The following is a 27,585-nucleotide window of genomic DNA, read 5'->3' on the forward strand; positions in this document are numbered from 1 at the left end:
TGGTGTTTTTACCTGAAGAGTCACATTAGCAGTCTTCTGAGCCCCTAGTTGAATCAACCCAAAGTTTCTCACTTTACAGTCCTGGAAATATCTACTCTGTGTCAGGAACTACAGCAGATGCTGAGGATATGAAGATGAATAAGACGATCTTTGCCCTCAAGGAACTTAGAGAACAGCTGGAGTGGAAGATAAGTATTTAGCAAAATTAGCGATATGAGAGAGGCAAGGGCAAGTTACTGAGGGAGCACATGGGGGGCATCTAACCTTAATGGAAGGAGAGTAATCAGGGATGGCTTCCCAGAGGAGGTGATGATGCTTGATCTGCGTCTTGAAGGATGAGTGGAGGAAAGAAGTTCTAAGCAGAAGGAGCGAGGTCTACAAAGGCACAAAGGTCAGAGAGCTCCCACCAAAGTGTAAATGTGTTGCTGGGGAAAGGAGGAAGAAGGAGGGAGATGGTGGTGTTCACAGTTGTCTGTAGGTTACTGGAAAGACAGGCATGGCCAGATCATAAGGACAACTTATGCCTTGATAAGAAATTTTCACGTTTTCTTAAAGACTGTGCAAACCATTAAAGAAGTTTAAGCAGCAGAATAATACGATTGAGGATGGATCAGGGAGGACAATCCTAGAGGCAGAGAGTCCAGTTAAGAGATTGGGGCAATCATGAGTCAAGGGATGACAAGGGCCTGGGGTACTGGCACGGGGGACAGAGAGGAAGCGAATGTGTTTAAGAGCCATTAAGAAGATGGAAGAGAGAAGGCTATGAGACTAAATGGATATGGGAGATGAAAGAGGAGGAATCAAAGATGGCTTTGTTTCTGGTTTGGGTGATTGAGTGGGTGATGGGTTCATTCACCAAGATAGGGAATAGAGGAGGAGGATCAGTCTGGAGAAAAGTAGATCCATTTTGGGACATTTTGACTCTCCAGTAAAGATGATCATTAGCTGGTTGGACACTGGGGTGTGACACTCAGAAAAGAGGTCCGGTCATCAGCTTATGAGTGGACAAGAATTGATGAGATTGCCTTGGATGCGAGTATAAGAAAAGATGAGAAAAGAATTGAGAGATTGCTGAAGGAACATAAGATTTAAGGGCCAGGGAAGTAAAAGGAACCCACAAAGGAAATTGAGTCATAGTCAGAGATAATAAAGAAAAATTGAGGGGGCCAGACCAGTGGTGCAGTAGTTAAGTTTGCATGTTCCGCTTCGGTGGCCCAGGGTTCGTTGGTTCAGATCCCAGGTGCAGACCTATGCACCACTCATCAAGCCATGCTGTGGCAGGCACCCCACATATAAAGTAGAGGAAGATGGACACAGATGTTAGCTCAGGGCCAATCTTCCTCAGCAGAGGGAGGAGGATTGGCAGCAGATGTTAGCTCAGGGCTAATCTTCCTCGAAAAAAAGAAAAAAGAAAAATTGATATCCCGGAAGCCAAGGATCAGTGGTACCACAGAGATGTAAAGTGAAGTGAGCTCCTATTAGCTTTAACAACTGTGATGTCTTAGCATCTTTAATGAGATTGATGGGAGTGGGGTCAGGGAAAGGGAGCCTGATTGTAGGGGCAAGGAGATAATGGGAAGCAGAAAAATGGAGGCAGTGAGTGTGGACTAGTCTTTCAAGGTGAAAAGAAAGATGGGACCATAGCCAAAGGGAAATGTGGAGTGGAGGAAGGTGTTTCCTTGAGTGAATTAAGGGGTGGGGTGTGGTCCAGAGCCAGGTGGAGGATTAGCTTCTTCCATGGGAACAGGGGAAAGGGAAAGAATGGGTGGGGATGCAGGGTGGCAAGGAGTCAAAGGTATTCTCTTCTGATGGTTTCTATTTTCTAGGTGAAGAATCCAGTTTATATGCTAAGAGTGAGGATAGAGGTTTGAGAATAATAGCCAATTTGAGGAAAATTTGCCTGAAGAAAGTGGAGAAAAGAGTAGAAGCTGACCTGTGGGATGAGGCAACCAAGGTCCTGGTCAGCCTTGTCGGTGTTCAGACCATAAATGTAAAAGGTTTCTGTGCAGTAAAGGGTTCGCTCAGCAGGCCCTGGTTGCTCAAGCTCTGCGCATGCACATTCCAAAGAAAAGTCTGTCTTCAGGGGGACTGGCCCTTAACCAGCCTGCAAGATGACCTCGCAGCCATCCGACTGTCCTGCCTGATAAAAGTGTTTTTAAATGCCTGAGGCCTTGAGCCATGCTGTCTCAGTTTGACCTCTGGGAGGCTACAGCCTGAGTAGTTACAAGGTCAGTCATGCAGGTGCTAGATGCCTATGTGACTGGCCCCCAATAAAAACCCTGGACGCCAAGGCTTGGCTGAGCTCCCTATTTGGGGATAGTTCACACGTGTTGTCACACATCATTGCTGGGAGAATTAAGCACGTCCCTGTGCGACTCCAGTAGGAGGGGATACCTGGAAGCTTGCACCTGGTTTCTCCTGGACTTCACCCGTACGCCTTTTCTCTTTGCTGATTTTAATCTGTATCCTTTCACTGTAATAAGCCATAGCTTTATATAACAGCTCCTTTGAGTTCTGTGAGTCCTAGTGGATCAGCAATCCTGAAGGAACCTGAGAGTGGTCTTGGTGACCCCCAATACAGCATGCATTGTCTAGACTAGTGAGAAACTGGAAACATTTAAATGACTACAAGTAATGGATTGGTGAAATAAGTTGTTTTATCCATTCAGTGAAATATTAGGCAACTATTTAAACAGATAACAAAGGAAGTGGTTGATCTATGAAAAATATTGAAAGATATATATCAAACTGTTAATAGTAGTTATTTCTGCAAGCCGGCGGGAGGGAAACTTACATGATAGGCTTTATACGGTTCTTTCTATGTAGTTTTTATTTTCTTCAACCAGTATTATTAAAGTTATTCACTGTCAACAATTGTAGATATTTACATTCTGGAAAAAGGAAGAAAAAACTATTACAGATTTATCTCCTGAACATTATATTAAGGTATCCTAATTATTCCCTCAGCTTTATCAATTTTCTGTTGGAAGTGAGCTTTTTTTCTCAGCTCCCTAAAATGGCTATTTGTTCCTTCAAGGATGGGAGTAGGAGACACATCTGAACTGTTATTGAATACCCTCAGAGCCTGGCTCAGTAAGTACCTATAACTGGGTGAATAAAAATGCGTCAGTTAGTGAGGCTGAAGTGACTTTACCAGTTCCTGTATTTGTACTTTTAACCAGTAGGTGGCACCATTTGCTCTTTGGCAATGTATAGTTTCCGCGCCTTCCTTGAAATAGGGAAAAATGAAAAAGACAACCTGCAAGAAAAGCAGGATGCCGGGCCTAGGGAAGGAAATGATGTCTTTAGAGAGGGAGCTGGATTGCTTCTTGTCCTAGAATTGTTAGACACACAAGCACAAACACAAAGCCACAATTTAGCTGTTCATTTTATCGTCAGCAAAGCTGCAACCTTGATACATGTGGGCTAAGCAAAAATTCTTCTAATTGCTAAGAGATCATCAAGTATGTGGCTTGCATTTTTAGAAGACACCCATTTTATGTAACACGGCCTGACCACGTGAGAATACATACACATCCCCTTGCCTTCCCACTCTTTGGTGGTTTCTCAAAGATTTTTGACCACAGTCACATTTATCATTTTCATTTTTAAAAATACTTGCTATAAATGCATTTCTGTGCTGAGCAAAGAGCAAGGAAATTTCCCCTTTTCTGCCCCATAACCTCCCCATGATGGTCCAAAGACAAGTTCCTCTTTCCATCCCCAGCATATTGCCCAGGCCCTCCTACACCCAGTAACTTATCAGTAAAGGTTTGTTAATTGTATTCTTAATGGGACTTAAGATCTAGGACAGTTATGAAGATACACATGAAACGTACTTTGAGGCCCCCAAATAAAAATGTTGAACAAAAATATAAATGGGTGACAATAACATCATTCTATTATTTTGTCAGTGTTGGTGAGTAGAAGACGGCTGCCTAGAAAGCGATGAGTTCAGAGCTGGCACTGTCTTTGAGGGGCGCAGTCTGAAGCCAGAGAAAACCTGGGTCTGAGTCCCACACTGCATCTCGCCCTGCTTCTTATCAATACGTGATCATGTGCCTTTAGACAGTTGTATGATTTCTCTAAGTCCCAGTTTCTTCATCTGCAAAATAGGAATAATTATGGCCGTATTGTAGAGTTGTGATAAGGATTAACTTACCAACGTGGCTTATTAGTGGGAGAAAGAAATACCAAGCTGAACCACTGCACCAGCAGCTGTTCAGAGGGAACGCAGAGCAGGAGAAGCTGTGGTGACCGGCAAGTAGCTGCAGATGGCTTGTGCTGAGGAAGCTGTTGAACAGAGATGAATCACTGAGGGGGCCAGCCCAGGAATTCAGTGGTCATGAGGATTAGGGGAAAGCAGATCCTAACCACCTGCACTGCTACAACCACATCCTGAAGGCCGTTTATTAGTTTAGAGTCTGTCTTTGTAAAGATGTGTCCTCCTTCCCTAGAAGGACCAGTTGTCAACATTCTGAGAAAATAACTTCGGCTCCACAAACTCTGGGACCGGAGATGACTGAATGGAGTTGAAGCACCCTTCTTGTGTAGGGACAACTTGGTCAACTGACCCAACAACTCCCCCTGCCTAACTCCCAACTGCACCCCCCACCCCCACCCCGCAACATTTGCAAGCTCATCACATTGTGCAGCTGTCCTTCTGAGAAACATGGGCAGGAACTGGTTATTGATTTGGGTTATGCTCTCAGTTCCTTTTTTGACTTAAGGATAAACTGATAAACAAAGAGTCAGATGAGTGGAGCAAAGGAGACCACAGATGTTCCCTACTCCATAGCAGGGATTTGCTGGGTTACATTTTGTAGAACTCCTTTCCCTCCGTTCTTCCCTGGACAAACAAAATGCAGGGAATGGCCTCAGTTCCCCCTTCGCAATGTCACAACCTTCGGGGCTCTTTTGCTGCCTAAACTTAGTCCAGTGTGTTGTAGTGCAAAGAGCTCTGTATTTGTATGCACAAGTCCTAGACTTACATTTTGGTCCTGTCATGTATTAGTTGTATGACTTGGTCAAACCAGTTAAACCCTCTGAATTTCAGTGTCCTCATCCAAAAAAGACAGGGTAATAATTAATGCCTACTCTAAGATTCCCTAAAGGATTTTAAACCATAATAAACAGAAATCCTATAAACTTTTGGTCAGTCCATAGAATATTTCCAGTCCTTTTTAAATATGTTCTTTGCCCCTCCTTACCACCAAGTATACTCCACTTCTTCTTCTAAGTGTGTTTCATATTCGCTATCTCATCTCTTCCAAGAAGTATTTCACTGCCCGCTCCTGCCAGTAATTTACTCATCCCCAGCCATGAGAACTGAAAATAGAAATGTGCCATTTACAAACATTCAAGTTGGCAGGAGGAAATTGCCCAAAGCGTAAAAAAAAAACTAGATTTGGATGTTCCATAGAAGCACTTTTATATGATCCCAAAGTGATGAATTTTTAAAAATTCCCTAAAGAACACCCCCCCACACACACACATTTTATCTTGGTTTGTTAGTTCTTGCTCAGCACTGGAGGTACGCACAGAGTAAGATGAGGACCTTAGAGTCAAGTTTCCGCTATGTAGACAGGGGTACAAATACCCAAACCATATGTTAAACTGACAGTACTAACAAAATGCTCAGGGGCTCAGACAAAAAAAAAATTCATTTGGCTGGAAGAAACTGGCAAGAATTCTCCAAGAAGTTGGCATTTGAGTTGACAGGTTGAAGGAGATGAGGGGAAAAGGCTTGGAAAGGGTGGCGGGAAGATAGACAGCAGTGAGGGCGAAGGCACAGAGATTTTGGGCCAGGACATAAGGTTGTTTCATTAAATGTGCCTGATATGTGTAACCAAAGGGATGATTTGTCCTGAGATTTCACAACCTGTCTCCAGACACGCATTCAGTCACACCGGCCACATCCAGCCTTAACAGCGGCCACATAGAGTTGCAGCCCCTGTCGAAGGAAGGGGCTCCTACATGGCTCTCACAGGCTTCATGTGTCCACAGCCACTTTCACAGAGCATCTCAGAATCCCTTAGTGGGGCTACCAGGGTACTAAATGGATAAGCCCCATCTGCTTCTACACCTTCAGGCTGTCAAATCAGTAAGGTTGCCTCCAGTCCAAAATGATATTCTCAAGCAGGTTACTGAAGGAATGGCTTGTAAGCACTTATAAAAAGAGGTAGCGATATTAACTATAGTATTATTAACTAAAGTGAGCATGGTGATTACAGTGAATAATACAGTATTGTATATTTGAAAATTGCTGAGAGAGTAGATCTTAAAAGTGCTCACCACAAGAAAAACATTTTGTAATTATGTATGGTGATGGGTGTTAACTAGATTTATTACAGTGATCATTTCACAATAAATACAAATAGCAAATCATATTGTACACTGGAAACTAATATAATGCTGTATTGTCAAGAACACTTCAATAAAAAATGAATGATAGCAACAACAAAAAAAAAGAAGCAGCGTCCACTAGGGGTCAGCATAACCTTGCCAAGAATAGTCTGCCCTAACAGCCTGTTCTTTTTCTGACATAATGACTAGACAGGCAGATTAGGGGGAATGTTCACCCACTGTATCTGTGCTTGCCCTGGCTTTTGGACAGATTTCCTTGTGGACAAGGGTGAGAAATATGGGCTGGATATTAGAACAATTGAGTAGGTTGGTGAGTGGTTAAATAATTGCACTGAAAGGGTGAGAAATGGATCAGTGGCAATCAAGAGAGAAAGAGTTCTAGTGAGAAAGAGCCATCACACAAATTTCTTTAATCTGTTTCACTCAACATTTTTTTTTTTTTGAGTGATCTGGATTAGGGCACAGAAGACACGCTTACCTAATTTGCATGTGCTGAGAGGGACTATACTGGGACACAAAATTGTCTTATTAAGCCAACAAAGACAAAATTCAAAAGAGATAAATATAAGGTTCTGTACTTGTGTTTCCAAAATGAACTACAGAAATATAAATTGGGGGGCAAAGAGGTGTGCCTTAGATGAAAATGATTTCTTGAGTGGGTTTGCAGGCAATAAGCTTAATGAGGCTGGACAGTATCACTTGACTCCTGGGAAAGTGGCTTTCCTTTAGGCTACACTGAACTCCACATCAAAAGTCCTGTATTCGATCTCTGATCTCTACCCCATCACTAACAAATCGTTTAGTCTCTGGGTCTCAATCTCTTGATCTCTAAAATTAACTAAATCTCTAGGTCCTTTATAGCAGTAAAATTCTAGGACTCACCCCTTCATTGTTTGTGGAAGTGGAGTCAACATCCACTTCACTACTTTCTCCAGTGCCTTTCTGATCTGCAGAGGCCGGAGAGCAAAAAGGGGCTGAGATTTCCTTGCAGCTGGGTGCTGGGTGCGACTTAGGTCTGGCCACTGAGAAGCCTCGTGGACAACATGTGGGGGGTGAAAGTCAAGCAGAGGCTGTCTTTCTGCAGCTTCTGTTGCTTCTGGAAACTAGGCAGAGGCGGCTTTTGGTTTTTCCGTAGCAGCAACAGTCGAGATCCCAGTGTCCGGGCTCTATCTCTGTGGTGCTAAGAGGAAGGACCCCAAGCATCCATTTCTTGTACCATAGCAGACAAAGTACAGTCCTGATGCCCGAAATAGCAGCTTGTTCCTTATCACGGCTGTTTCCCGGATCTTAGCAGTGGCTGGGTGGTCCTTGACTGGCGATTTTCTCTTCATAGAAGAGGCAGCAACTCCCTTAGTGGCCTGACACTGGAAGGCTTTGCTGAAACTCAAACTAGAGTCTCTTTCAACTATTCTGTAAACCATTAAGTACTGTATAATAAATTCCTTCCTAGCTGGATTTCTTTAATCCAGCCACAGTGGATTCCATTCATCAGAGATCAATATAACAATATACTTAAAACTTCTTTTTTATAAAAGGCCTGGAAGAGTGCACACCAAATTGTTAAACAGTCCTCACGTCTATAACCACTAAGGGAGTGAGAGGGTGGCATCTGAGAGTAAACTGGAAATTTTTCCATGCAGTATGACTTTTTTCAAATAAAGACTATATTCGTTAATAATGGTATATTTATTTTTTATATATTATGTTTATATATAATGTTATATTTATTTATGTATATATTAAGACTATATTCATTAATAATGCTATGTTTAAGGAATTAAGATGGCTGATGTATGTTGAAAGCAACATATTCATAGCAACAATTCATAGCAAGATCAAAATGTAGCTTTTGTTATCTTTCATAATCCATTTAAAATTTATTCCATGGGGTTATCTTCCCCTGTTCCCAGCACCCTGCTGCTCAAAGTGTGGCCTGAGAACCAGCAGTAGTGGCATCACTTGGGAACTTGTTAGAAATGCGGAATCTCAGACCCCACTCCAGAGCCACTGAATCGCAATCTGCATTTGCAGAAGAGCTCTGGGTGATCCACATGTACTTTAAAGTTTGAGATGATCCATGATTTTTCTGCTTCTCTTGGTAATAGACAATCCCATAATGACTTTAGGTCACAAGCATAGTTCCAATTTATAAATTAGAATGCCCAGTTCTAGATATTAATTTGACCTTCAATCTTTATTCAAAGATAAGTCTTCGTCCTACTACTTACCCAGCTAAGGTCCTGACTTGGGGAAAGAGTTTGGTTGGATTCTCTCTCTCTCTTTCACTCTCACTCCGGCTCCCCTCCCCACCGCCACCCCCCACATCTCCTCCCCCTCTTATTTGCATCTGTTTCCTTTGCTTCTCACCAAAGCCAAAGTTGGAGGTAAGAGTGAAGGCAGGGAGAATGGGTAAGGAAACAGAGAGTTCTTATTTGTCTGGGCAGCTTTCTGCTCTCTGAGCTTGGCAGGTGGCTAAAGCCAACTCTTTCTCCCACAGGCATTTTTCTGGTCTGTTGGGAAATGTTTATCCCTGGTGACTGCTCTCCTGCATTCCTATACTCAAGGCCTGCACCTCTTCCCTCAGCTCCTAGGAATCCAGATTTGCATCCAGCCTTTGGGTGCCTTTGTCTATCCCTCCTGGTGGCCTTATTTTACAGGAATGAAGACAACCCCATGCCAGCTCTCTATGTTTCATGGACCACAGAAATCCATACTCATATATGGCTTTGCCCTGAGATATTCTGTATTTGGTGCTAATCCACAAACAGGCTCTTCTATCCCACAGCTGCAGCTCACTTTAGCTTTCTCACACGTGAGTCAGGCCCAGTTCCCTTTGTCTTCCAACTGCAGGGAACACATTTCAGACCTCCTTGGGTGACTCTATGGGCATCTCCCTCATTAGGCTTAATGAAGAGGCGGTAAACTGCCCATATCTCCCCACTAGGAGGAAGAATTGTGATGGAGACTCACATCATGACAAAGAAATGTCTTCACGGATCCTCTCTCCTCTCCATACCTTGACCCCTTTTTATCTCCTTGATGTGATTTCAAAGTCTGAAAGTCAAGGAACAGATCTCTAACCATTTCCTTTGTAAATTCTGCATAAGATAATCTGGCTTCAGAATTTCACTTCCATTGTATCATGAAATATCGCTTTTGACATCCTGTCACAAGTGCAACTGCTTAATTGTAAAAAATAAAAATAAAATCCTGCCTTCCTGCCTTATTCTGCCTGGACACACCCACCTAAACAGTCATTGTGGGCCCCACGTTTTAAACCAAATATAGAGCTCCTAGAGATGTGCTCAGAAAAACTAGGGTGGAGAAGAAACTCAAAATTAGGAACAGTTGAAAACACTGAAAAAACAGTTTAAAAAAAGAAGAGTCTAGGGGCCTGCCTGTGGCCAAATGGTTACGTTCTCACACTCCGCTTTGGGGGCTCAGGGTTCCAAGCCATGCTGTGTCAGCGTGCCACATAAAAGAACTAGCATGACCTACAACTAGCATATACAACTATCTACTGAGGCTTTGGGGAGGGGAAAAAAAAAAGAGGAGGAAGATTGGCAACAGATGTTAGCTCAGGGCCAATCTTCTTCAAAAACAAAAAAGAGTCTATCTTTAAGAAAACCTAAGTGTAACCTAAGCAGTCTCTTTAAATGTCTGAGGGGCCAACAAAAGGACCAAGAATTAGATTTATTCTACTTAACCTTAGGAAGTACAGTGAGTAGAAGTTACAACAAAATCATTTTGCTCATTTATGTAAGCAAGAACTTTCTAATTGCCAGAGCTGTCCAAAAATAAGAGTGGGCTGTCCTTGGGAGGTAATGAGGGCCGTGTCCGCACAAAAAGTCAAGCCTGGTTGCATGGCCACATGACAGAAGAACTTTAGAAAGGTCTCAAAAAGTGGCTTTTTGGTTGAACTAAACAGTCTTTAAATTCCCTTCAGATTTTCGAGGACCTCCAACTCATCTCTAAAGATGTCCACCTGTAGTCTCTGGTTCCCTATAGGGTCATATGTAACTTTTTTCCTAGACATTTTGGAATTTGCTTTCCTAGATTTGCTTTCTGAGTACATTTTATGTTTTATTAATTCTAAGACATAAATTTTTTAAAACTATCTTTTAACATCTCTGAAATCCTGATGCATCTTATAACAGCTGCCTTGTCATAGTTTTCATTGCTTACATAAGCATGAACATTAAAGTGCCAGCATCAAAATTTGCAGAATGAGTGTGAGCAGCTTGGAAGAAATTTCTAGAGACAATAGTGAAACTGTAGGTTGCGGGGAGAGGTGGAATGGGTGGACGTGTTTAGCAACATTCTTGAAGGAGAAATCAAAAGTGAGCTGGCTCCAGATAATTGTAAATACAGTTTAACAGTCTGGCAACAGTGACTGTTACTCTTATGGCTTCTTTTAAGAAATGCTGCATTACTAATGCTTTTCATAGGAAAGAAGAACTTATAAGAGTAGGAAAATACACACATTGATCAACCTGAGTCAAAAAGTAATGCAGCAAAGTCAGACTCTGAAAGTGAAAAACTTTTAGGAATACCTTACCCAATTTGTTTCTATTTTCCTTTTGATGCATGTATAACAGTGATTTGTGGCTTTAAAAAATTCTATTTCTAGGGGCTGGCCCCGTGGCCGAGTGGTTGAGTTCACGCGCTCTGCTGCAGGCGGCCCAGTGTTTCGTTGGTTCGAATCCTGGGTGCGGACGTGGCACTGCTCATCAAACCACGCTGAGGCGGCATCCCACGTGCCACAACTAGAAGGACCCACAATAAAGAATATACAACTATGTACCGGGGGGCTTTGGGGAGAAAAAGGAAAATAAAATAAAATCTAAAAAAAAAAAAAAAAAATTCTATTTCTAATTAAGCCTAAAAGACATTGTGTGGCTACTCAGTTATATTTTTCCTTTCTTAGTGTTTTATTTAATGGTGCATCCCACAATCCTACAACGAGGAGACAGAACTTCAGAGATAAAGTATCTTGCCCAAGGCTACTGTGGGAGATCAGAATCGGCCATCCCAAAATGAGTCTCTTTGGCATGAGGATTATTTTGGGCTGGGTACTTTTAAGAAACTGTGGGGCGGGGGGGGGGGGGGAGAGGGGTAAGTTAATCTTTGTAAGAGACATTTACATTTACAAGGGAAATCTCCATCTGGAAAGGTATCTCCCAGACTCTGCACCAGGAAGAAGGGGGTATGACCTTATCCCTAGAGCTCTTATCAATGCGGAAGGCAGGACTTAAATCCGATTAATAACCTTACTCTTGTTTACTGTGCTTTTCTGGTAATCTCCCACAACTGACTCCCCACACCCCCAACATCCTCCTTTGTCTTTAGCTGAAGATAGTATTTAAGGTAACAGCTTCTGCCACTTTGGCGAGTTACTCAGTTTTCCTGAGTCTCTCTCGTGTATACATGTTACAAAGCTTTGTTTGATTTTCTCCTGTTATCCTGTCTCATGTCAGTTTAATTCATAGCCCAGCCAGAAGGACTCAGAGGGTAGAGGATTTGTCTTCCTCCCCTACACTACACAGCTGGTAAGTAGCAAAAGTGACATTTGAACCCAAGTCTATTAACTCTTGAGCCAGAGTTCTTAACCTCTATACTCTGCCACCTCTAGGTCCAAAGCTAATTAGCTTGGCTATTGAACATGCTGCATTAGGGGCATATTTACTGTTAAGAGATGTGAGAATGGTCATCTCCCACATTACTGTAATGAGAGCGGCTCCTTTGAACTGAAAAGAACTAAAGTGTATTGTACCAATTCTTTAGTCTCAGATGTTAGCTGAATCAGGGATGTATGATTATATGAGGCCTCTTATTAGGAATAGGATGTCAGCATTGAAGCCAATTATCATTGCAGGTATAATGACTGGGGAACAAACTAAACCAAATATGGACTAACCGTAGTATGTGTCACCTGTTCTACATGGAAATTTGGTGAAGAACTAGGATAATCTGGTTTAGAATAAGAGCTCTACTTAGCCAAAGTCCGTGTTTAATAGGGGAGTATCGTCAGGAGTGCATTTCCCTTAGTTAACTGCAAACTAGTTAGCAAGGAATTCAGAAAGTGGATGGGTTAACATTACAAATAGGGGCATTTACTCTGGGGTGGACTGTACTGCTGGGCTGCTGCCTGATGTAAAGTTAGTAATGCTATCCTGGTCCAATTGGAGACAGTCAACAGTAGATAAAGAGTCAAGAGGTTCTCTGGGTTTAACTGAGAAATGAAAGTATGATGATGTGTTCTCTTGACTGGGGTAGGAAAGACAAGCTCTCTCAATGCTAATTAGTGGAAGTGCAAATTGGTAAACCTCTTTGAGGGATAATTTGACAACATCTGTTAAAATTAAGAAGACATATTCTTTGACTCAGCAATTCTATTTCCAGGAGTTTATCCCACAGATACATTCAAGTTTGTGATAAAGATATAGGTGTAAGGATATTCACTGCAGCATCATTTAAAATGTCAAAAGTTTAAAAACAATCTAATAGTTCGTCAATAGGAACTGGCAGATGTCATCTCACCAGGAAGTGGTTTCTGAACCCCCATGTTGGGCTTAGTGCCCCTCCCCTGTGCTTCTAAGCACCTTATCATCCCCTGTCTTAAAACCTCTAATAATGAACGAGTCTGTTTATTTGTCTGTCTCTTCCTGTAGGGTTACTTTTATTCATTTCCCTCATTTTGCAGAAGAGGAAGTTTGGGCTCAGAACAATTGTGCAGTTCCCCATAGAGAATGAGGCAAAAGTACATTCAAAGGCATAGAGACATGAACGAGGCTGGTGTGTTGGGGAAAGAGCAAGTGGTCGGTGTGGCTGCAGTACAGCATGAATGGTCTCCATATCTCATGATAGGGAGTTCGGACTTTAACTTAGAGGATTTGATTCACTCTCTTAGGAAAAAAGTCATAAGTGTGGAGCTCAAAGAGTTCCCCTCTTTCCATAGAGTAAAGCTAATATAAAAAACAGACTCAGTGAGGACAGAATGAAAGAGGAAGGCTGGGGCCAGCCCCGTGGCCAAGTGGTTAAGTTCACGTGCTCCGCTGGTGCGGCCCAGGGTTTCGCTGGTTCGGATCCTGGGCGTGGGCGTGGCACCACTCATCAGGCCATGTTGAGCCGGCGTCCCACGTGCCACAATTAGAAGGACCCACAACTAAAATATACAACTATGTACTGTGGGGATTTGGGGAGAAAAAGCAGAAAAAAAAAATAGATTGGCAACAGTTGTTAGCTCAGGTGCCAGTCTTTAAAAAAAAAAAGAGAAAGGCTGAGATCCAAATGGAACTTGCCAGGATCCCTTCTACTGGAGGACATTTGGGTTCCTTGTTTGGTATCTCGTATGGATATCAGTAAGTTTAGGGTCTGAAGCCTGAGTCTGAGCCACAGAACTGATCAGAGAACCAGGGAGAAGCAGCTTCCTCCCCTGGCTTCTCCAGCGTGTTTCTATCCTTGCTGCTTTCCTTGTTGCTATCCTTGCTGCTTGGGAATGAACTCTGAGATTCTCCCTTGGGCCAGCTAGCCTTCTGATTCTCTAAATGCATGTTGGGACCTCAAACAGAAGCTGAATGAGGCAAAGCTGATGTTTCTTTAGTGCAGGTTTTTCTGGGAGATCATTAACAGATATTGCAGAGGATGATCTATGAGAGCTGGGGGGCTTAGAGACAGCGGAGTCTAGAGAGCACAAAAGTCAATTCTTCTCCCTCCACCCACAAAAAAATTGAGTCACGAATGATTTTTGTTCTCACTCGTAAGTCCTTGTTCTTCCCCAGCCCCCACATCCCTAGTTCTAAATGTAGGCATGTGGCAGGAAAGGAAGAAGGATATTGTGGCTGTTAACAAGGTATAAATGAAGGAGACCCTGCCATACCAGCTCTCTTGTGAGTGGCGATTTCATTGTTTTGCTCTCTTAAAAAATGATCAACTGATTTTTTTTTCATGACTTGGGATCCTTTGATTACTAAGTCTCTTGGTAGTAATGCTAGTCACTTCCTGTCTGGATCAGGGATGGCAGAAAATCAAGGGAACAAAATCAGAAGGGAAACAGCCTGGCCACTGGAGTAGAGGGGAATTAGCAGAGAAGTCTTCCTGGGAGGAGAGTTCTCAGAAGTGAGATGAGCTTGCATTAGAAAGCTGGAAATCAGAGTCACAGAGAACCTTGTAAACTAGAACCCTAGTACTGGACTACAGGGGCCTGGACATACCTTCTCAGGGAGCAGCAGGCACCCACTGAGATCAGTTTACTTGGTGCTTCTTTTTTAACTTGAAATCAGCATCTCCTCCAGTAAGACTTATTGATGCCTTCATCCCAGGAACTCTTCCAAATATCTATCCCAAATACTCAACAGGCTAAAGGACTTCCTAACAAAACTTCCATTTCTGATCCCTTTCTACTTCCCCACATTCATCTCCTGACAGCTTCTCCCTAAAATACACCCCCCAACAAACACATAAACACACATAATTCTCCAACCACTCCCAATTATTTGCAGCTCTACAAACACAAACTTTTATGCCTCCGTGCCTTTGCAGCCTCAGCCTACATGCCCTACCCTCAATCTTTTCCACATTTTTACTTGGTGAATTCTTGCTGTTCTTTCAAGATTCAGTTTCCTCCTCTGAATTCCCGTAGTGTTTCATAAAGCACTTAGCACATTGCATTGCAATTTATGTGTGTACCTGCCTGCCTCTCTCTGTATGTAATTTCAGTGACTTTGTAATAATAACATGGTGAAGATAATACTAAGAAGAAAATTAGGAAGTATGTTGATGTTATTCTGGTTAATCACTCAAAAAGAAACAGGAAATTGTGTTGTGACTGAATATCTATAACGCAGAAGTAAAGGATGGGAGAATAGAGTTATCAGTTCTAAACCTTAACAATGAAGCTTAACTGATAAAGGGTACGGACTCAATGCGAGTGAGACTTCCTGGGAACAAGTCACACCAGCCTGGCAGAGAGCCAATCTAGTAGGCAGATGGGAGACCCATGAAAATGGGACTTGTAGGACGCACCCCCTGAAATTGCGATTGAAATGGTCTCTTGCTTTTTTTTCTTCAAGTGACATTAAAGTTTCCATGTAGGATGGGACATAGATCTGTGCACATGTGTGTCTAAGTGTGTTTGTCTTGGAATGGCTCTTAGGGAAGTAAAAAAACTGCTAAAAATTAGAATTTAGCAATTTTGAGGATTTGTCTTAAACTTTCTTCAGAGATTCCTCAAAGCAATTCTACTCATTTAATTTGTGACTAAAATGAGCATGGCCCATTACCAGAGCCCGTGAGTCTGTCTAGCTACAGTGGGGCAGGACGCACATCTGGACCAGTCTACCAAACTCTGACCCTTATGACTCAGAATGGGAGGCCGAGACAAATACCTTTCCCTCTCTAAAACTAAAAAGAACCCAGGGCTTTGAGGGTATAAAGTCATCAGAAATAGAACCGAAAGTCTTTTTTAAAGTAACATTAAATTCATTATGAATAACTACAACTTGACTCTAAAATGTTCTAGAAAGCTCAGTTACCTGAATGACCTTAAGTACCAAAATATCGCTTGTGCTGAGATATGTACTGGGTGGGCTTACATGAAAAGCTAAGGATGACTAAATTCACTTCCAAACGTGAACCTCTAAGTGGTAAACAAGTTTCTACTTCCTTACTGAATTCTGTGAGGGGAAGGAAGAGAGCAGAGGGAAGGCCTTGTGGTTACAAACTGCTCAGATATGCTGTGTAAGACTGAAATCATCAGCCACTACACTTTTTGCGTGCTTCTTTAAAAACCACAGCGAGACAAAGGGATGTAACAGATGGCTTTGAAAGGTCACCGGTGATGGGAAGCAGGAGAGACCAGGAATGAATGAGGTTGGAGAGGGGACAGTAGCCGCCTCCCCCACCTCAGCTCTCCACAGTAGCGGTCTCCGGTGCTCCCGGGCTCACAGGAACGCGGGGAGTGAGGGTCTCCATTGTTTCCCTGTGCTCTGGGAAGGCCGGTGGCTCCTTTAATTCCAGGACCACCCGGCTCAACAGGCCTTTGAGCAGCTGCATTTCTCGGAGCAGAAGGTCCACGTCGGGTTTCAGGGCTCCCGCTGATTGTTCCAAGGGGGTCCGCCGCGGAGCACAGGCCGGCGGCCCAGCAGTGGGGGCTCTGCCCGTGGGGAACTGCAGCCCCGCTGAGGTGGTGTTCGGGACGGAGGTGACCGATGGGACCGATCTGGACACCGGGGGCTTTCTGAAGGAAAGCGGCTTGTTACCAGGCGCCAAGGCTGCGGCCTGTGGGACGGGGGCGGTGGTGGATGCCAATTCCAGAACAGAACCTGTGAAAGCAACACGCCGAGTACCGCGCAGCTGCAATCGTTCTCCCACGGTCTGGGGGCGGGGGCGAGGAGTTGGGCGGGTGGGTGGATGGGAGAGAGGCACCGGGCCATGGAGCGGAGCAGGGAGGCAGGAATGCGTGGGGAGAGGCGGGAGGCAGCGGAAGCGGGTGAAGAGGGCAGGGATGCGGAGATGGGAAGGCGGGGCAGGTGACAGGAGGGGGAGTGCGGGTAGGACTCGCCGGTGCCAAGAGGCTGAGGCAGGGCTGCCCACCCGGGTGGACGTCGCGGGAGGGCATGCGGTCACTCACCCCGCCCTGGGAGCTGCAGCCATGGGCTGCGTTTCCGGACGCTGCGGGTGGCGGTAGCCACCTCGCACCAGTGCGATTCCAGCTCCTCGACCTCGGGCTCCGGGACCGTGTACTCGGCGCCCCAGTCGAAGCGGCGCACGGCGCGACTGTACTTGTAGAAGGCGAACTGCAGCGGCGTGTCGCGCTTCTGCGGGTGCAGGCGCGTGTCGCAGCGCACGACCACCCCGCCGCGGGGCTCCCCCCGGCCCATCACCCTCAGCACCGGCGCCTGGAACAGCTCTGCGGAGAGGGGGGCCCAGTGGCTGCGATGCACGTTAGGCTGGAGCAAGGGTCCCGGGGCACCAAGTCCCGCTCGTCCTCGGCCCCGCAACCCCTCTCTCCTTCCGGTTTCCCAGGAGGGCTTCTCGCCGCCCAGGGGACCAAGGAGTGGGAGGAGGCTGTGTGTACGCGGGGAGGGAGGAAGGAAAGCCTTCTGAAATGTGGGGCAGGGGGACCGAGTCCCTGAGGGACGGGTAAAGATTGAAAGAGGCGGGAACAGGCCAGACACTTTATGTCATATCCCAGCTGACACCCAGCTCGCCTTCTCCAGCCTAGAAGGGGGTCGCTGCGCCTGCCTCGCGGGACGCAGAGGAGGCATTCCCTTGCCCCAGTCCCACAGGGAACCCCCTACCACTGCTGCCGCCATTCTGGCTAGGACGTGGACAGACCTGCCCCCTATGTGGGGTGCCCACCCGGAGTAAGGAGCCGGGGTGTGTGTCGGGAGGAAGGGACACCCGCCCCCACGCAGGCTGCAGATCAAGTGTGCCTTCACTGCGGAGGAGAGGAGAAAGCGTCAGCGGTCTAGCAAAGAAATCCGACACGTGGCAGCTACTTGAATCTCCGCCCCTCCTTTCCACCCCCACCTGATCGCTGTCCCAGAATTTCCCAGTGCTCATTTGCTTCCCTCCGGGGCCCCACGTATCCCCCACCTTGCACAGTCACCGCCACCTTGGAGGAGAACATGGGTGCGCTCTCCACTGGGATGCGCATGGTGCCCGAGCACTGGTAGCGCCCGCTGTCGCTGGAGCGCGCCTGCGGCACTGTGTAGTTGGCGCTGGAGTGGAAGTAGCGCACGGCCTGGCCGTCGTGGTAGTAGTGAAGCTTGTAGACGATTTTGTCATACCAGCCACGGCAGCGCAGGACCAGCGGCTCGCCCTCGAACACCGCAGCATAGGGCACTTGCAGGATCAGCCAGTCTACGACAGACACCACAGACAGGCCTGACCCCAAGAGAAAATTCAGCCCTGGGGGGTCTCCCATTCCCCACCTCTATGCTTCCCCTCTCCCCCCCCCCCCCCCCGCCCCCCCGCCCCGTACTCTCCTTCCCCTCTCCCGCCAACTCACTCCTGCCTTACTGAGGCACCCCAGGAGCCTCAAAGCAGGGCGCATTAGTTGGTGAGTGGGGAAAGAGGGGGATTGGCGTTTCATTAGGTACTGAGAAGGCAAAGGTGCCTGAGACTTGGTTCTGGCCTCAAAGAATAATGCCCACCAATGCAGTTTAAACTCCATTGGGTGGCATCAGGACATTCCTGACCTGGCCCCTGCTCACCACTCCAGCATCATCTCAGTATTCTCCCCTGTCCCATTTCTCCTTTACTGTCCCCACCTTCCACTCCTAATGCAGGCTAAGTGCAGCCATACTGAACTGCTGGAAGAACTGGCCCTGCTCTGAGCCCAGAGCCTTTGCACCTGCCAATAAGACTCCCCTTCACCTGTTTTAGTTGAAGTCTACTTGTCCTGCGGGTCTAGGCTTAGACCTTATCTCCTCCAGGAAACTTCCCTAACCCCCAGGACACTTCCCTAACCCCGGGGACAGCCTTAGGTACTTGCCACAGCACTCAGTATTTACCCCAGCACCATCACCATCAGAGCTAACACATAAGCCCTAACATGTGCTAGATGCCATTTTAGGTGTTTTACATTGAAAAAGAGTTCTGCAAGTAAAAGCCACAATTATATGCTACTCTCACTTCTGCAAGCAGTAATCACCGTCTATTATGACCAGTATCTTATGTATATTCACTATCAATTTCCAAACCAGAAACCAGAATGTGGAAAGGAAGTGCGTGTAAGTGCTAATCTGAACCCTGAGTGATGATCTTTAAACTCTGAATACAAACAGTGGCCTACCAGGCTAAGATATTATATTCCTTATGAAGTAGCCAATCCTGGGCCCTAATGAACAATTGTTATTTCTCTTATTCTGTTTTGAAACCCTTTAAGTATCCCCAGGGAGTCAGTTTCTTAATGGACCCCTGTGTACACACGTGTGTACATGTCTGTAATAAAATTTTGATTAAGTGCTCTGTTCAACTGGTGCTTTTTTCCTTAACAGCATGATATAGTTCATTTTTAATCTTCACAACAATCAAAGAGATAGGTATTATTGTCTGCCCTATTTTACTGATGGGAGGTACAGAGAGGCACCATTCAATCAAGAGTAATTCCCATGGCCGTACCCAGCCTGCCCAAGGATCCTCACTTTTCCTGCTTTTCTCTGTCCTTTCCCCTCTGCCCTCTGGCGAACTTTTCTGTCCAGTATTGCAGGTTCTCAGAGGCTCAGCTCTTCTGACTAGTCTCATAAACAGAAATATTTATTTGCTGCCCATGGTGGCAGGAGGGTGAGGGAACTTTGGGGCCAGGCAAGCCTTACTACATCTCTCACATAGTGCCATGCAGGCCCCTGCCTGCTCCAGAGACTCTAGATAGGCCCCCGTTCCTGCCCTGGTGGGAGTGGCCCAGTGTCCTCTCCCACAGGAGGGCCAGTATTGCCAGACGAGACAGGCGCTGCCCCTCCCTTCCTCAGACTACTCACCATTGGACACAGAGAGGTGGATGGGGTCACTGACGGGTGCTCCCCTTGTCTGGCACCGATACACCCCTGGCGTCTGCACCTCAATGCTCTTCTTGTGAGACGGTAGGAGTAGGTGGCCCAAATACCAGAGAGTGCTGATGGGCCGGAGCTCCAAAAGCAGAGGGTGGTACCCATCACACCGCAACGTTACCCGCTCCCCCTTGAAGATTGTGGTCCAGGGTGGGTGTAGAGACAAAATGGGCTTCTCCAGAGTAGCTGGGGGTATGTGAGAGGGGGCAGTGTGGAAAAGAGAATCAAGGTGAGGTGCCCAACGATGTAGTCTAAGGTTAGGAAATCTCAGAAAGCTCCAGCTTTGAGGACCCAGCCCATGTTACTAACCTATCCCTGAGGCAGGGGAGGCCACATTGGGCTACACATCATCAGTCCCTCAGTTAGCACCCATCTCTAAGTGTCTATGGACAAACTGAGTCACAAGATTGAGGAGGAGTGGGAAAAGGCACTATCTCAGAACAGCCAAGAAGTGGGGAGTGAGTACACAAGCAGGTCACTTAGTGGGGCTGGAGTGGAAGTCGTAGAAATTGGGATAAGGGATGTGGAAGACTCACCAGCTTGCCCATTGCTTGGAACTGCAAAACAAGAATCAAAGAAGGAAGAAGCAGGAGAATGTTGGAGATGAGAGGGAAGAAAGGGGCTCTCTTGACCACAGGAAAGACTCAACACATCTCAAGACCTGGTTTTTTTCTGCCTTTAGTTTCCCCTGCTCTGAGAAACCCCCTCCTCCTCACCCCTCCAAAAATAGATAGTTAACTGTTTGGAATTGAGGATTAAATACCCCCCCAACACACACACACACACCCCCCCATGACTCACACTCTTCCCCACACCCAAAGTCCTTATGCTGCTATTGCCTCGTTGAGGACTCACCCAGGAGCAGGAGGGCTGTCAGTGCCCACATGATAGACTCCCCTACAGCAGCTGCAGAACGTTGGAGATGTGCCGGCATGGGATGGAGGAGGAGAGAGAGAAGGTAGCCAGTGCTGACCATTGAGTACTGAGAGACATTGCTGCTTCTCCTACCCATTCCTAATTCCTAAAGATCATGGACTGGAGAGAGCAGGAGACAGGCTGGATATGTGTCAACACTTAGGTGTCCCAAGTACCAGGCATTGTCCCACTTACCACCCCTACACCCACCTCACATCTCAGGCCAGCCTCAACTCCTGTAGAGAAGGCCTGCTGAGCAGAGTCTGTGCCCTCTGCAGCCCAAGAGAACCAAACAGAACCCCAGGCTGTGGCGGGTGACTCTGCCACCGCAGGCTCCCATCGACATCCCACTCCCATTTCACTTCCTCCCCACCTTCCAGTCAGCCCTGTAAGCCTCAGTTGAGGAAGACACATTTTCATGTCCTCCTGGTCCACCCAAGGCCTTTATTCTGCTCATTCCTTGATAACAGACATTTCCTGTAAGGCCTAGTGAGGTTGATCTTGGGTTTCCTGATCAGAGCACTTCCAGAGCTCACATCCTTCCACTGATGATTAGGCAAAAAAGCATGACTCATCAACCACCCTCTCTGTCACTGTCTCCCAGTGTCCCAGTCAAGGATAGAAACGCAATGTTTCCCCTTCTTTCTCCCTTTCTGAAACCTTAAACCCTCAAAAATTAGAAAACTCTTCTTTCCTATCCATCCCAATGATCTCACCCTGTGGCGTCTCCACTTACTTATGCCTTCCTTCCTTCTTCATCCCTGCAGCCCCTCCCCAACCACGCCTCAGTTCTAGGACTCCTTACCTGGGGCAGAGAAGTCACTGCATCAGCCCCTCAGAATCTTCTGAGATCGGACCTTCTGGCCCTACTTCTTGTGCTTTCTGAGTCACGTGATCATACCCTGAGCAAGGGGGAACCTGAATTCTCTTGTAAATACTTCATGAATTTTCCAACCTGATAATATGTCTCCTTGGACAGTCTCCTGCCCTCACCTGTGGCTGTTCAGTACTGGGGCACCTCCTTCCCTTGGAATTCTGGCAGGAAGGGGATCGATTATGACACTGCCGACTCTCTTTAAGACAGTCTCTTCCCCTCTTGACTGCTGATGCCCAAATCTTCACTCTGAGAATTGTCTCATAGTTTCTCTTAATGTGCTAGTCCTTGTTAAAAATGCAAATGCCTCTTAGGGAAATATGATTGGTCATTTAAACGATGCTGGCCACTTCAGATCCTATTTGGGAGCAGGTTTTGATAAAAGAGAGATAGTCATATGGGTCTAAAAGTAGGGGGGGGTGTTTGATAAGGTGCTCAGGAGCAGGGGAGGGAGAGAGCTGGACACTGAGGACAGAGACCATAAACTGGCTGCATCATCTACAGTTGCCCCAGAGGTCTGGCTTCTGCACCAGGCCTCCACCTCTATGACAGAAACGTAACCCACCCATCAGCTGTCTATCACCTTTGTCTACATAAGCTGACGCTGTTTTGGCTTCTTCTCACTCATAACTCAGATCTCAGCCTCTTCACCAGATTCCACAAGAAACCTGATTACACCCAAAATACATGAGGTATACAGTCTTCCCTGAAAATCTCTAGAATCACTGGGAGGGTTCACATCATACAGTGCTCAGAATTTGGCTTGCAGAATCTTCCACCCAACATTTCTTTATTCCAGGCTTTCTTCTGCATTTTCCCCAAGTTGGATCTTTTTCTCCATCGAGGACTTTTCCCTGCAGAATTTCTAATTCTTCACCCCTTTACTATGCAGAGAAATTTAGCAATTATCATTTGTTACCTGAGCAATTCTTCACAGCCTCTCGTGACATAGTTTCTGGACGAGATACGCCATCATCTGATAATTCTGATGAATAAAATGTCTCAGTGATGAGGATGATGATAATCAGATAGTGCAGCTGTTGCTGATGATAATGACACCAGTTCACTCTCAGCGAGGGCTGTAGTGTGAGTGTTGTGGCACGTAGCAGGCACTATGCCAAGTGCTTCACAAAAATTACTTCACCTAATTCTCACAAGGGCCCTTTGAAGAAGGAATAATCCTTCTTATCATCTCCATTTGATATATGAGGAAACCGAGGTGATAGAACTGGAATTTGAATTGAAGTCTATCTCATTCCAAAATTTGCTCTCTGTCTCTCGTGCTTGTGGCAGATTGTCAGCACTAGTCTTTTCAAGTCTCCTCTCTTGTTCTGTTATTTTTTTATCTTCAGCTATACTACCGTTTTCCTCTCCTCCACATAAGTACCCACTGTACAATGTTTACTGTATGTTCCTGTATGCAAGCATAGATTTATCTTTGAGAAATATTTAGTGTTATTAATTTACATAAATGATGTTGTGTTCTAGATATTATTTTCTCTTTTAGAACAAAGGTTTGGGTTAAGAGGAATTCACTCCTTTTTTTTCCTGCCTCGATGACTTAGCTGGGACATCTCATCTTGTCTTCTTCAGCGATCAGAGTGGGATTTACAACATCGGCTCCCCTTGTTCTCAGGCCTTTGGACTCGGACTGAATTGTGCTTTCCTGGGTCTCCATCTTGCAGATGGCAAATTGCGGGACTTCTCAGCCTCCCGTAATCTTGTGAACCAGTTCCTCTTGCTCTCTCTCCCTCTTGCCCTCCCCGTCTCTGACAACCACCATTCTACTTTCTGCTTCTATGAGTCTGACTATTTTAGATTCCACATGTAAATGAGATTACACAATATTTGACTTTTTCTGTCTGGTTTATTTCCTTTTCATAATGTCTTCCAAGTTCATCCATATTGTTGCAAATGGCAGGATTTTTTAAAAAGGCTGAATAATATTCCATTGTGAGTATATGTGTGCATATTATATATAATTATATATATAATATATTATACATACATATCTCACATTTTCTTTATGAATTCATCTATCAACAGACATTCAGGTTGTTTCCATATCTTGGCTATTGTAAATAATGCTGCAATGAACATGGGAGTGCAGGCGTCTCTTTGAGATACTGTTTACATTTCCTTTAGATATATACCCAAAAGTGAGATTCCTGTTCACAAGGTAATTCTATTTTTAATTTTTTGAGGAACTGCTATACTGTGTTCCATAGTGGCCGTGCCAATGTACATTCCTACTAACAGTGCACAAGGGTTCCCTTTTCTCCACAGCCTGACCAACGCTTATCTTTTGTCTTTTTGATAATAGCCATTCTAACAGGTGTGAGATGCTATCTCATTGTGGTTTTGATTTGCGTTTTCCTGATGATTAGTGATGCTAAGCACCTTTTCATATACCTCTTGGTCATTCATATGTATTCCTTTGAGAAATGTCTATTCAGGTCCTTTGTCCATTTTTAAACTGAGTTATTTGTTTGTTTGCTATAAGTTGTATGAGTTCCTTATATATTTTGGATAGCAACCCCTTATCAGATACATGGTTTGCAAGTATTTTCTCCCCTTCCATAGGCTGCCTTTTCATTCTGTCGACTGTTTCCTTTGCTGTTCAGCAGATGTTGCCTTTTCTCACAGAGGTATTAAGGAATAAAGGGATGTGTAGTATAATCAACTTAGACTTTTAAAAAGTGTCCAATCAAAAATATTGAATGATCTAGTCCAGTAATTCTCAAAGTTTGGTCTGTAGATACTTGCGGGTTCTCATGACGCTGTCAGGGTGTCCACAAAGTCAGAACTATTTTTGTAATAATGTTGAGATTATTTGCCTTTCTTACTAGGTTGACATTTGCAGTGATAGTGCAAAGCAGTGTGTGTGTGTTGGAGGGGGGAACTGCTGGTTCCTCAGCACAATTTAAGGCAGTGGCACCAAACTGTATTTTTCATCATCACGCACTCGCGATAAAAAAGATAAAAAATGAACTTACAGTAAAAAAAAACAACAAAAGGTAAACCTTAATGAAATAGTAAAAAAAAAAAAGAGTTAATTTTATTAAATTTTGAGACCAAGTATAAGTCGTTTTAACATTCCGTGTGATGGGAAGGGGGAAGCATGCACTTTTGTTCCATTCTGAAATATAACGGCTGTCTTTGGGGAAAGCTCTTGTGTGATTATTTGAGTTCTGAGCTGAACCGGCTACTTTTTTCACAGAGCACCATTTTTAATTGAAAGAATGACTGGAAAACTATGGTTGTTCAGACTTGGATATTCCGCAGACATTTCTCAAAAGTAAACCAAGTGATTTTGCCCCTTTGAGAAAAACAACTGACAGTAATTATTGCCAATGATAACATTCTAGCTTTCAAATGAAAATTAGAATTGTGGAAAGCTTATATTCATCATCATGAGCTTGACAGGTCTCCAATAATTAAAGACTTCTCTGATGGTGATATTAAATGTGATTTTTAAAATATCGTCTATAATGAAATGGTATCAACATTTGAAAGATCTGCATAACTTTGTGAACTAATATTTTCAAATGACCAATGCATGGGTAAAAGATTCATTTAAAGTACAAGGACCAATGGATTTTAATGTAACAGAGTAAGAAACATTTATTGATATGGTTTCAGATTCCATATTGCAACTGATCTTTAAGAAACTACCCCTTACCAAGTTTTTGTGACACATCAAAGAAGAATATCCACAATTATATAAAAAGTCTCTTAAACTGTTCCTAGCTTTTCCAATTATAAATCTGCAGGAGGCCAGATTTTCCTCATAAACTCAATTGAACTTGCCTATGAGAGCAGAGATTATTTTATATTTATCTTCTTTTTCTTCTTCTAGAACCTTGCACGTAAATGTTAAATTAAATGAAGTTGCTTCGGTACTGAAGAAAATTAGCTATCTTTTCTGGCCTGATTAAGGCTGGGGAAAATGTGTGAAACACGTCCAGTCGTGACTTTAAGGTCAAGAAAGGCTCACCAAATCCAGTAATACTCAGAGTATTCTGGAACAGTCTTTAATAAGTTGGTATGGTTACTTGAGGATCAATAAAGGGAAGAACTATTCCATATTGTAGGTAATAAACTTGGCCCCTTATTACGTTTAAGAAAAGATACAGGCAGAAAGCATAAAGGAATTTGAAGATGATTTAGAGAAATATATATATTTAAAGGAGGTCTAAATTCCTACTCGGAGAAGATTTTAAAAATTACTAATAATTTGTATCTACTTATGTGCTCCTCCCCCATGGTCTCCCTGATCAGCCCCTCAGAGGTAACTACTGTCCTGACTTTGATATTTCCATTTTCATGCCTTTTTAAAAAGGTTTATCATATGTTTGTGTGAATGCCTAAACAGTATATTCCTTTGTTTTACTTGTTTTTAAACTTTGTATAAAGGGAGTCACACTATATGTTATCTTCTGGGACTTACTTTTTTCACTCACTGATGCGTTTCTGATATTCTTTTATGTTGCTGAATTTTAACTATAGTTCATTTCATTCGTTTTTACTGTTGCTTAGTATTCCATTCTGTGAAAAATAGCACAATTTATCTATTTTTCTGTTGGTGGACAACTGAATTGACTCCAAGTTTTGCTTTTACAAGTAGTGTTATTACGAATATTATTATACCTGTCTTCTGATACACAGATACTAAAACTTCTCTTGGGTATATACATCCAGGCATAGAATTCTGGATAAAAAGGTATGCATATATTCGACTTTACAAGATAATGGATGTACTTACTATCTAACGTTTATTTCAGAGAAAATATTCAGCATAGCTGCATTGGGACCTCTGCGAGTTACAGAATCCTAAACTACACAGGTCGCAAACCAAATCCAGCACAATTCCTCCTTCCCACCTCCTCGCTGACCTCCCCAGGCTAGACAGACTGATGGAGACAAGTAAAAGCTCCTCCTCCCCTGTCTTTCTCTCTCTCTCATTCTTTCAGCTCTGTTCTTGCCTTCCTCATCCCTAATGGTAGGAGATCCTCCTCCTGAAGCTTCCAAGTCCTTGACCTAGGCTGGGTCTCCTGGGCAGAGTCTGGAGATTTTGCTGATGCCAGACATGCCACTCATCCTTTAAGGTCCAGCTTAATTCCCATCTTCTTCTAGATGCCTTCCCCTATTATGCTGACCCAACTCAATTTAACTAAACAAAATTTACTGAGATCTTAAATATGTCTCATTAAACTAGACACCAATGAGCCAATGTGGAACAAAGAGCTCACTCTTTAGTGAACAGAAATAACATACTATTAGCTGAAATCAACTCCATGTAGAATGGTTATAACATAGTATCTTTGGAGGTACATCCAGCCTGGTCCATTGGCAACTGAGCTTCCATTTTTTCAAATCCACCAAAGTCATGACATATCTCTGGTCATCATTTCTTTCAACTCACGTTCATACAGTTGTCAATCAGTCCTCTCAGGCTGCAGTGATATTTATGGACTTTTACCAATTCCCAATTGCCTCCTGATCCTTCACCTGGAAGGTGTTAGGAATCACAACAAAACTTGATTTTAGAGGATGCCAAGAACCACCATAAAACTCGAATTTAAACATCCAGCATGATTTTATTCCTTTGTTTCTTTGTGGCATGTCTAGAATGATCACGTATACATCTTTTGTAAATCTTTGTGGGTCACAGCTATGCACAGAATAAACAGCACAAAGAAAGAGTACAGTGGATAACATCATGCCACATGATTTAGGATAACATGGTAGAATGCTCATTGGCTGAGCTCATTATAAAATGGTGTACTAACTCATTGATCAAAGGTTACTGTACAGTCTGTCAGGCTACCTTTCGTTGGTTGAGAATGTACAATAGCAGTCCAAATATAGAAAAAA

The 27,585-nt window shown here is 44.3% G+C and overlaps 1 protein-coding gene across 2 annotated transcripts; it reads right to left on the reverse strand.

Annotated features, from left to right (window-relative positions):
- Window positions 1-15,912: 15,912 nt before the first annotated feature.
- On the reverse strand, window positions 15,913-21,159 carry FCRLB (Fc receptor like B). 2 transcript variants are annotated; one of them, XM_046683760.1, is made up of 7 exons: window positions 21,045-21,159; window positions 20,775-20,954; window positions 20,456-20,476; window positions 19,851-20,105; window positions 17,965-18,231; window positions 16,997-17,275; window positions 15,913-16,688 (listed from the first exon to the last, which is right to left on the reverse strand). In XM_046683760.1, the coding sequence occupies exons 2-7, from the start codon at window positions 20,929-20,931 to the stop codon at window positions 16,270-16,272; spliced, it is 1,398 nt and encodes a 465-aa protein (XP_046539716.1). In that variant the 5' UTR covers window positions 20,932-20,954; window positions 21,045-21,159; the 3' UTR covers window positions 15,913-16,269. The 2 variants fall into 2 exon arrangements, with proteins under 2 accessions (XP_046539716.1, XP_046539717.1); XM_046683761.1 differs by having other exon boundaries at window positions 20,775-21,049.
- Window positions 21,160-27,585: the final 6,426 nt, after the last annotated feature.

This window comes from Equus quagga, chromosome 13, assembly GCF_021613505.1.
Source record: "Equus quagga isolate Etosha38 chromosome 13, UCLA_HA_Equagga_1.0, whole genome shotgun sequence".
Lineage (NCBI taxonomy): Eukaryota > Metazoa > Chordata > Mammalia > Perissodactyla > Equidae > Equus > Equus quagga.

Bases quoted from the DNA above. Each gene is read 5' to 3' on its own strand.
- FCRLB (XM_046683760.1), bottom strand. From the start codon at position 20,931: ATGGGTAGGAGAAGCAGCAATGTCTCTCAGTACTCAATGGTCAGCACT. The intron at 18,232-19,850 runs GTGAGTAGTCTG...TGTCTGTCGTAG, and splicing joins CCACCTCTCTGTGTCCAATG to ACTGGCTGATCCTGCAAGTG. The intron at 16,689-16,996 runs GTGAGTGACCGC...TTGCTTTCACAG, and splicing joins GCTGCAGCTCCCAGGGCGGG to GTTCTGTTCTGGAATTGGCA.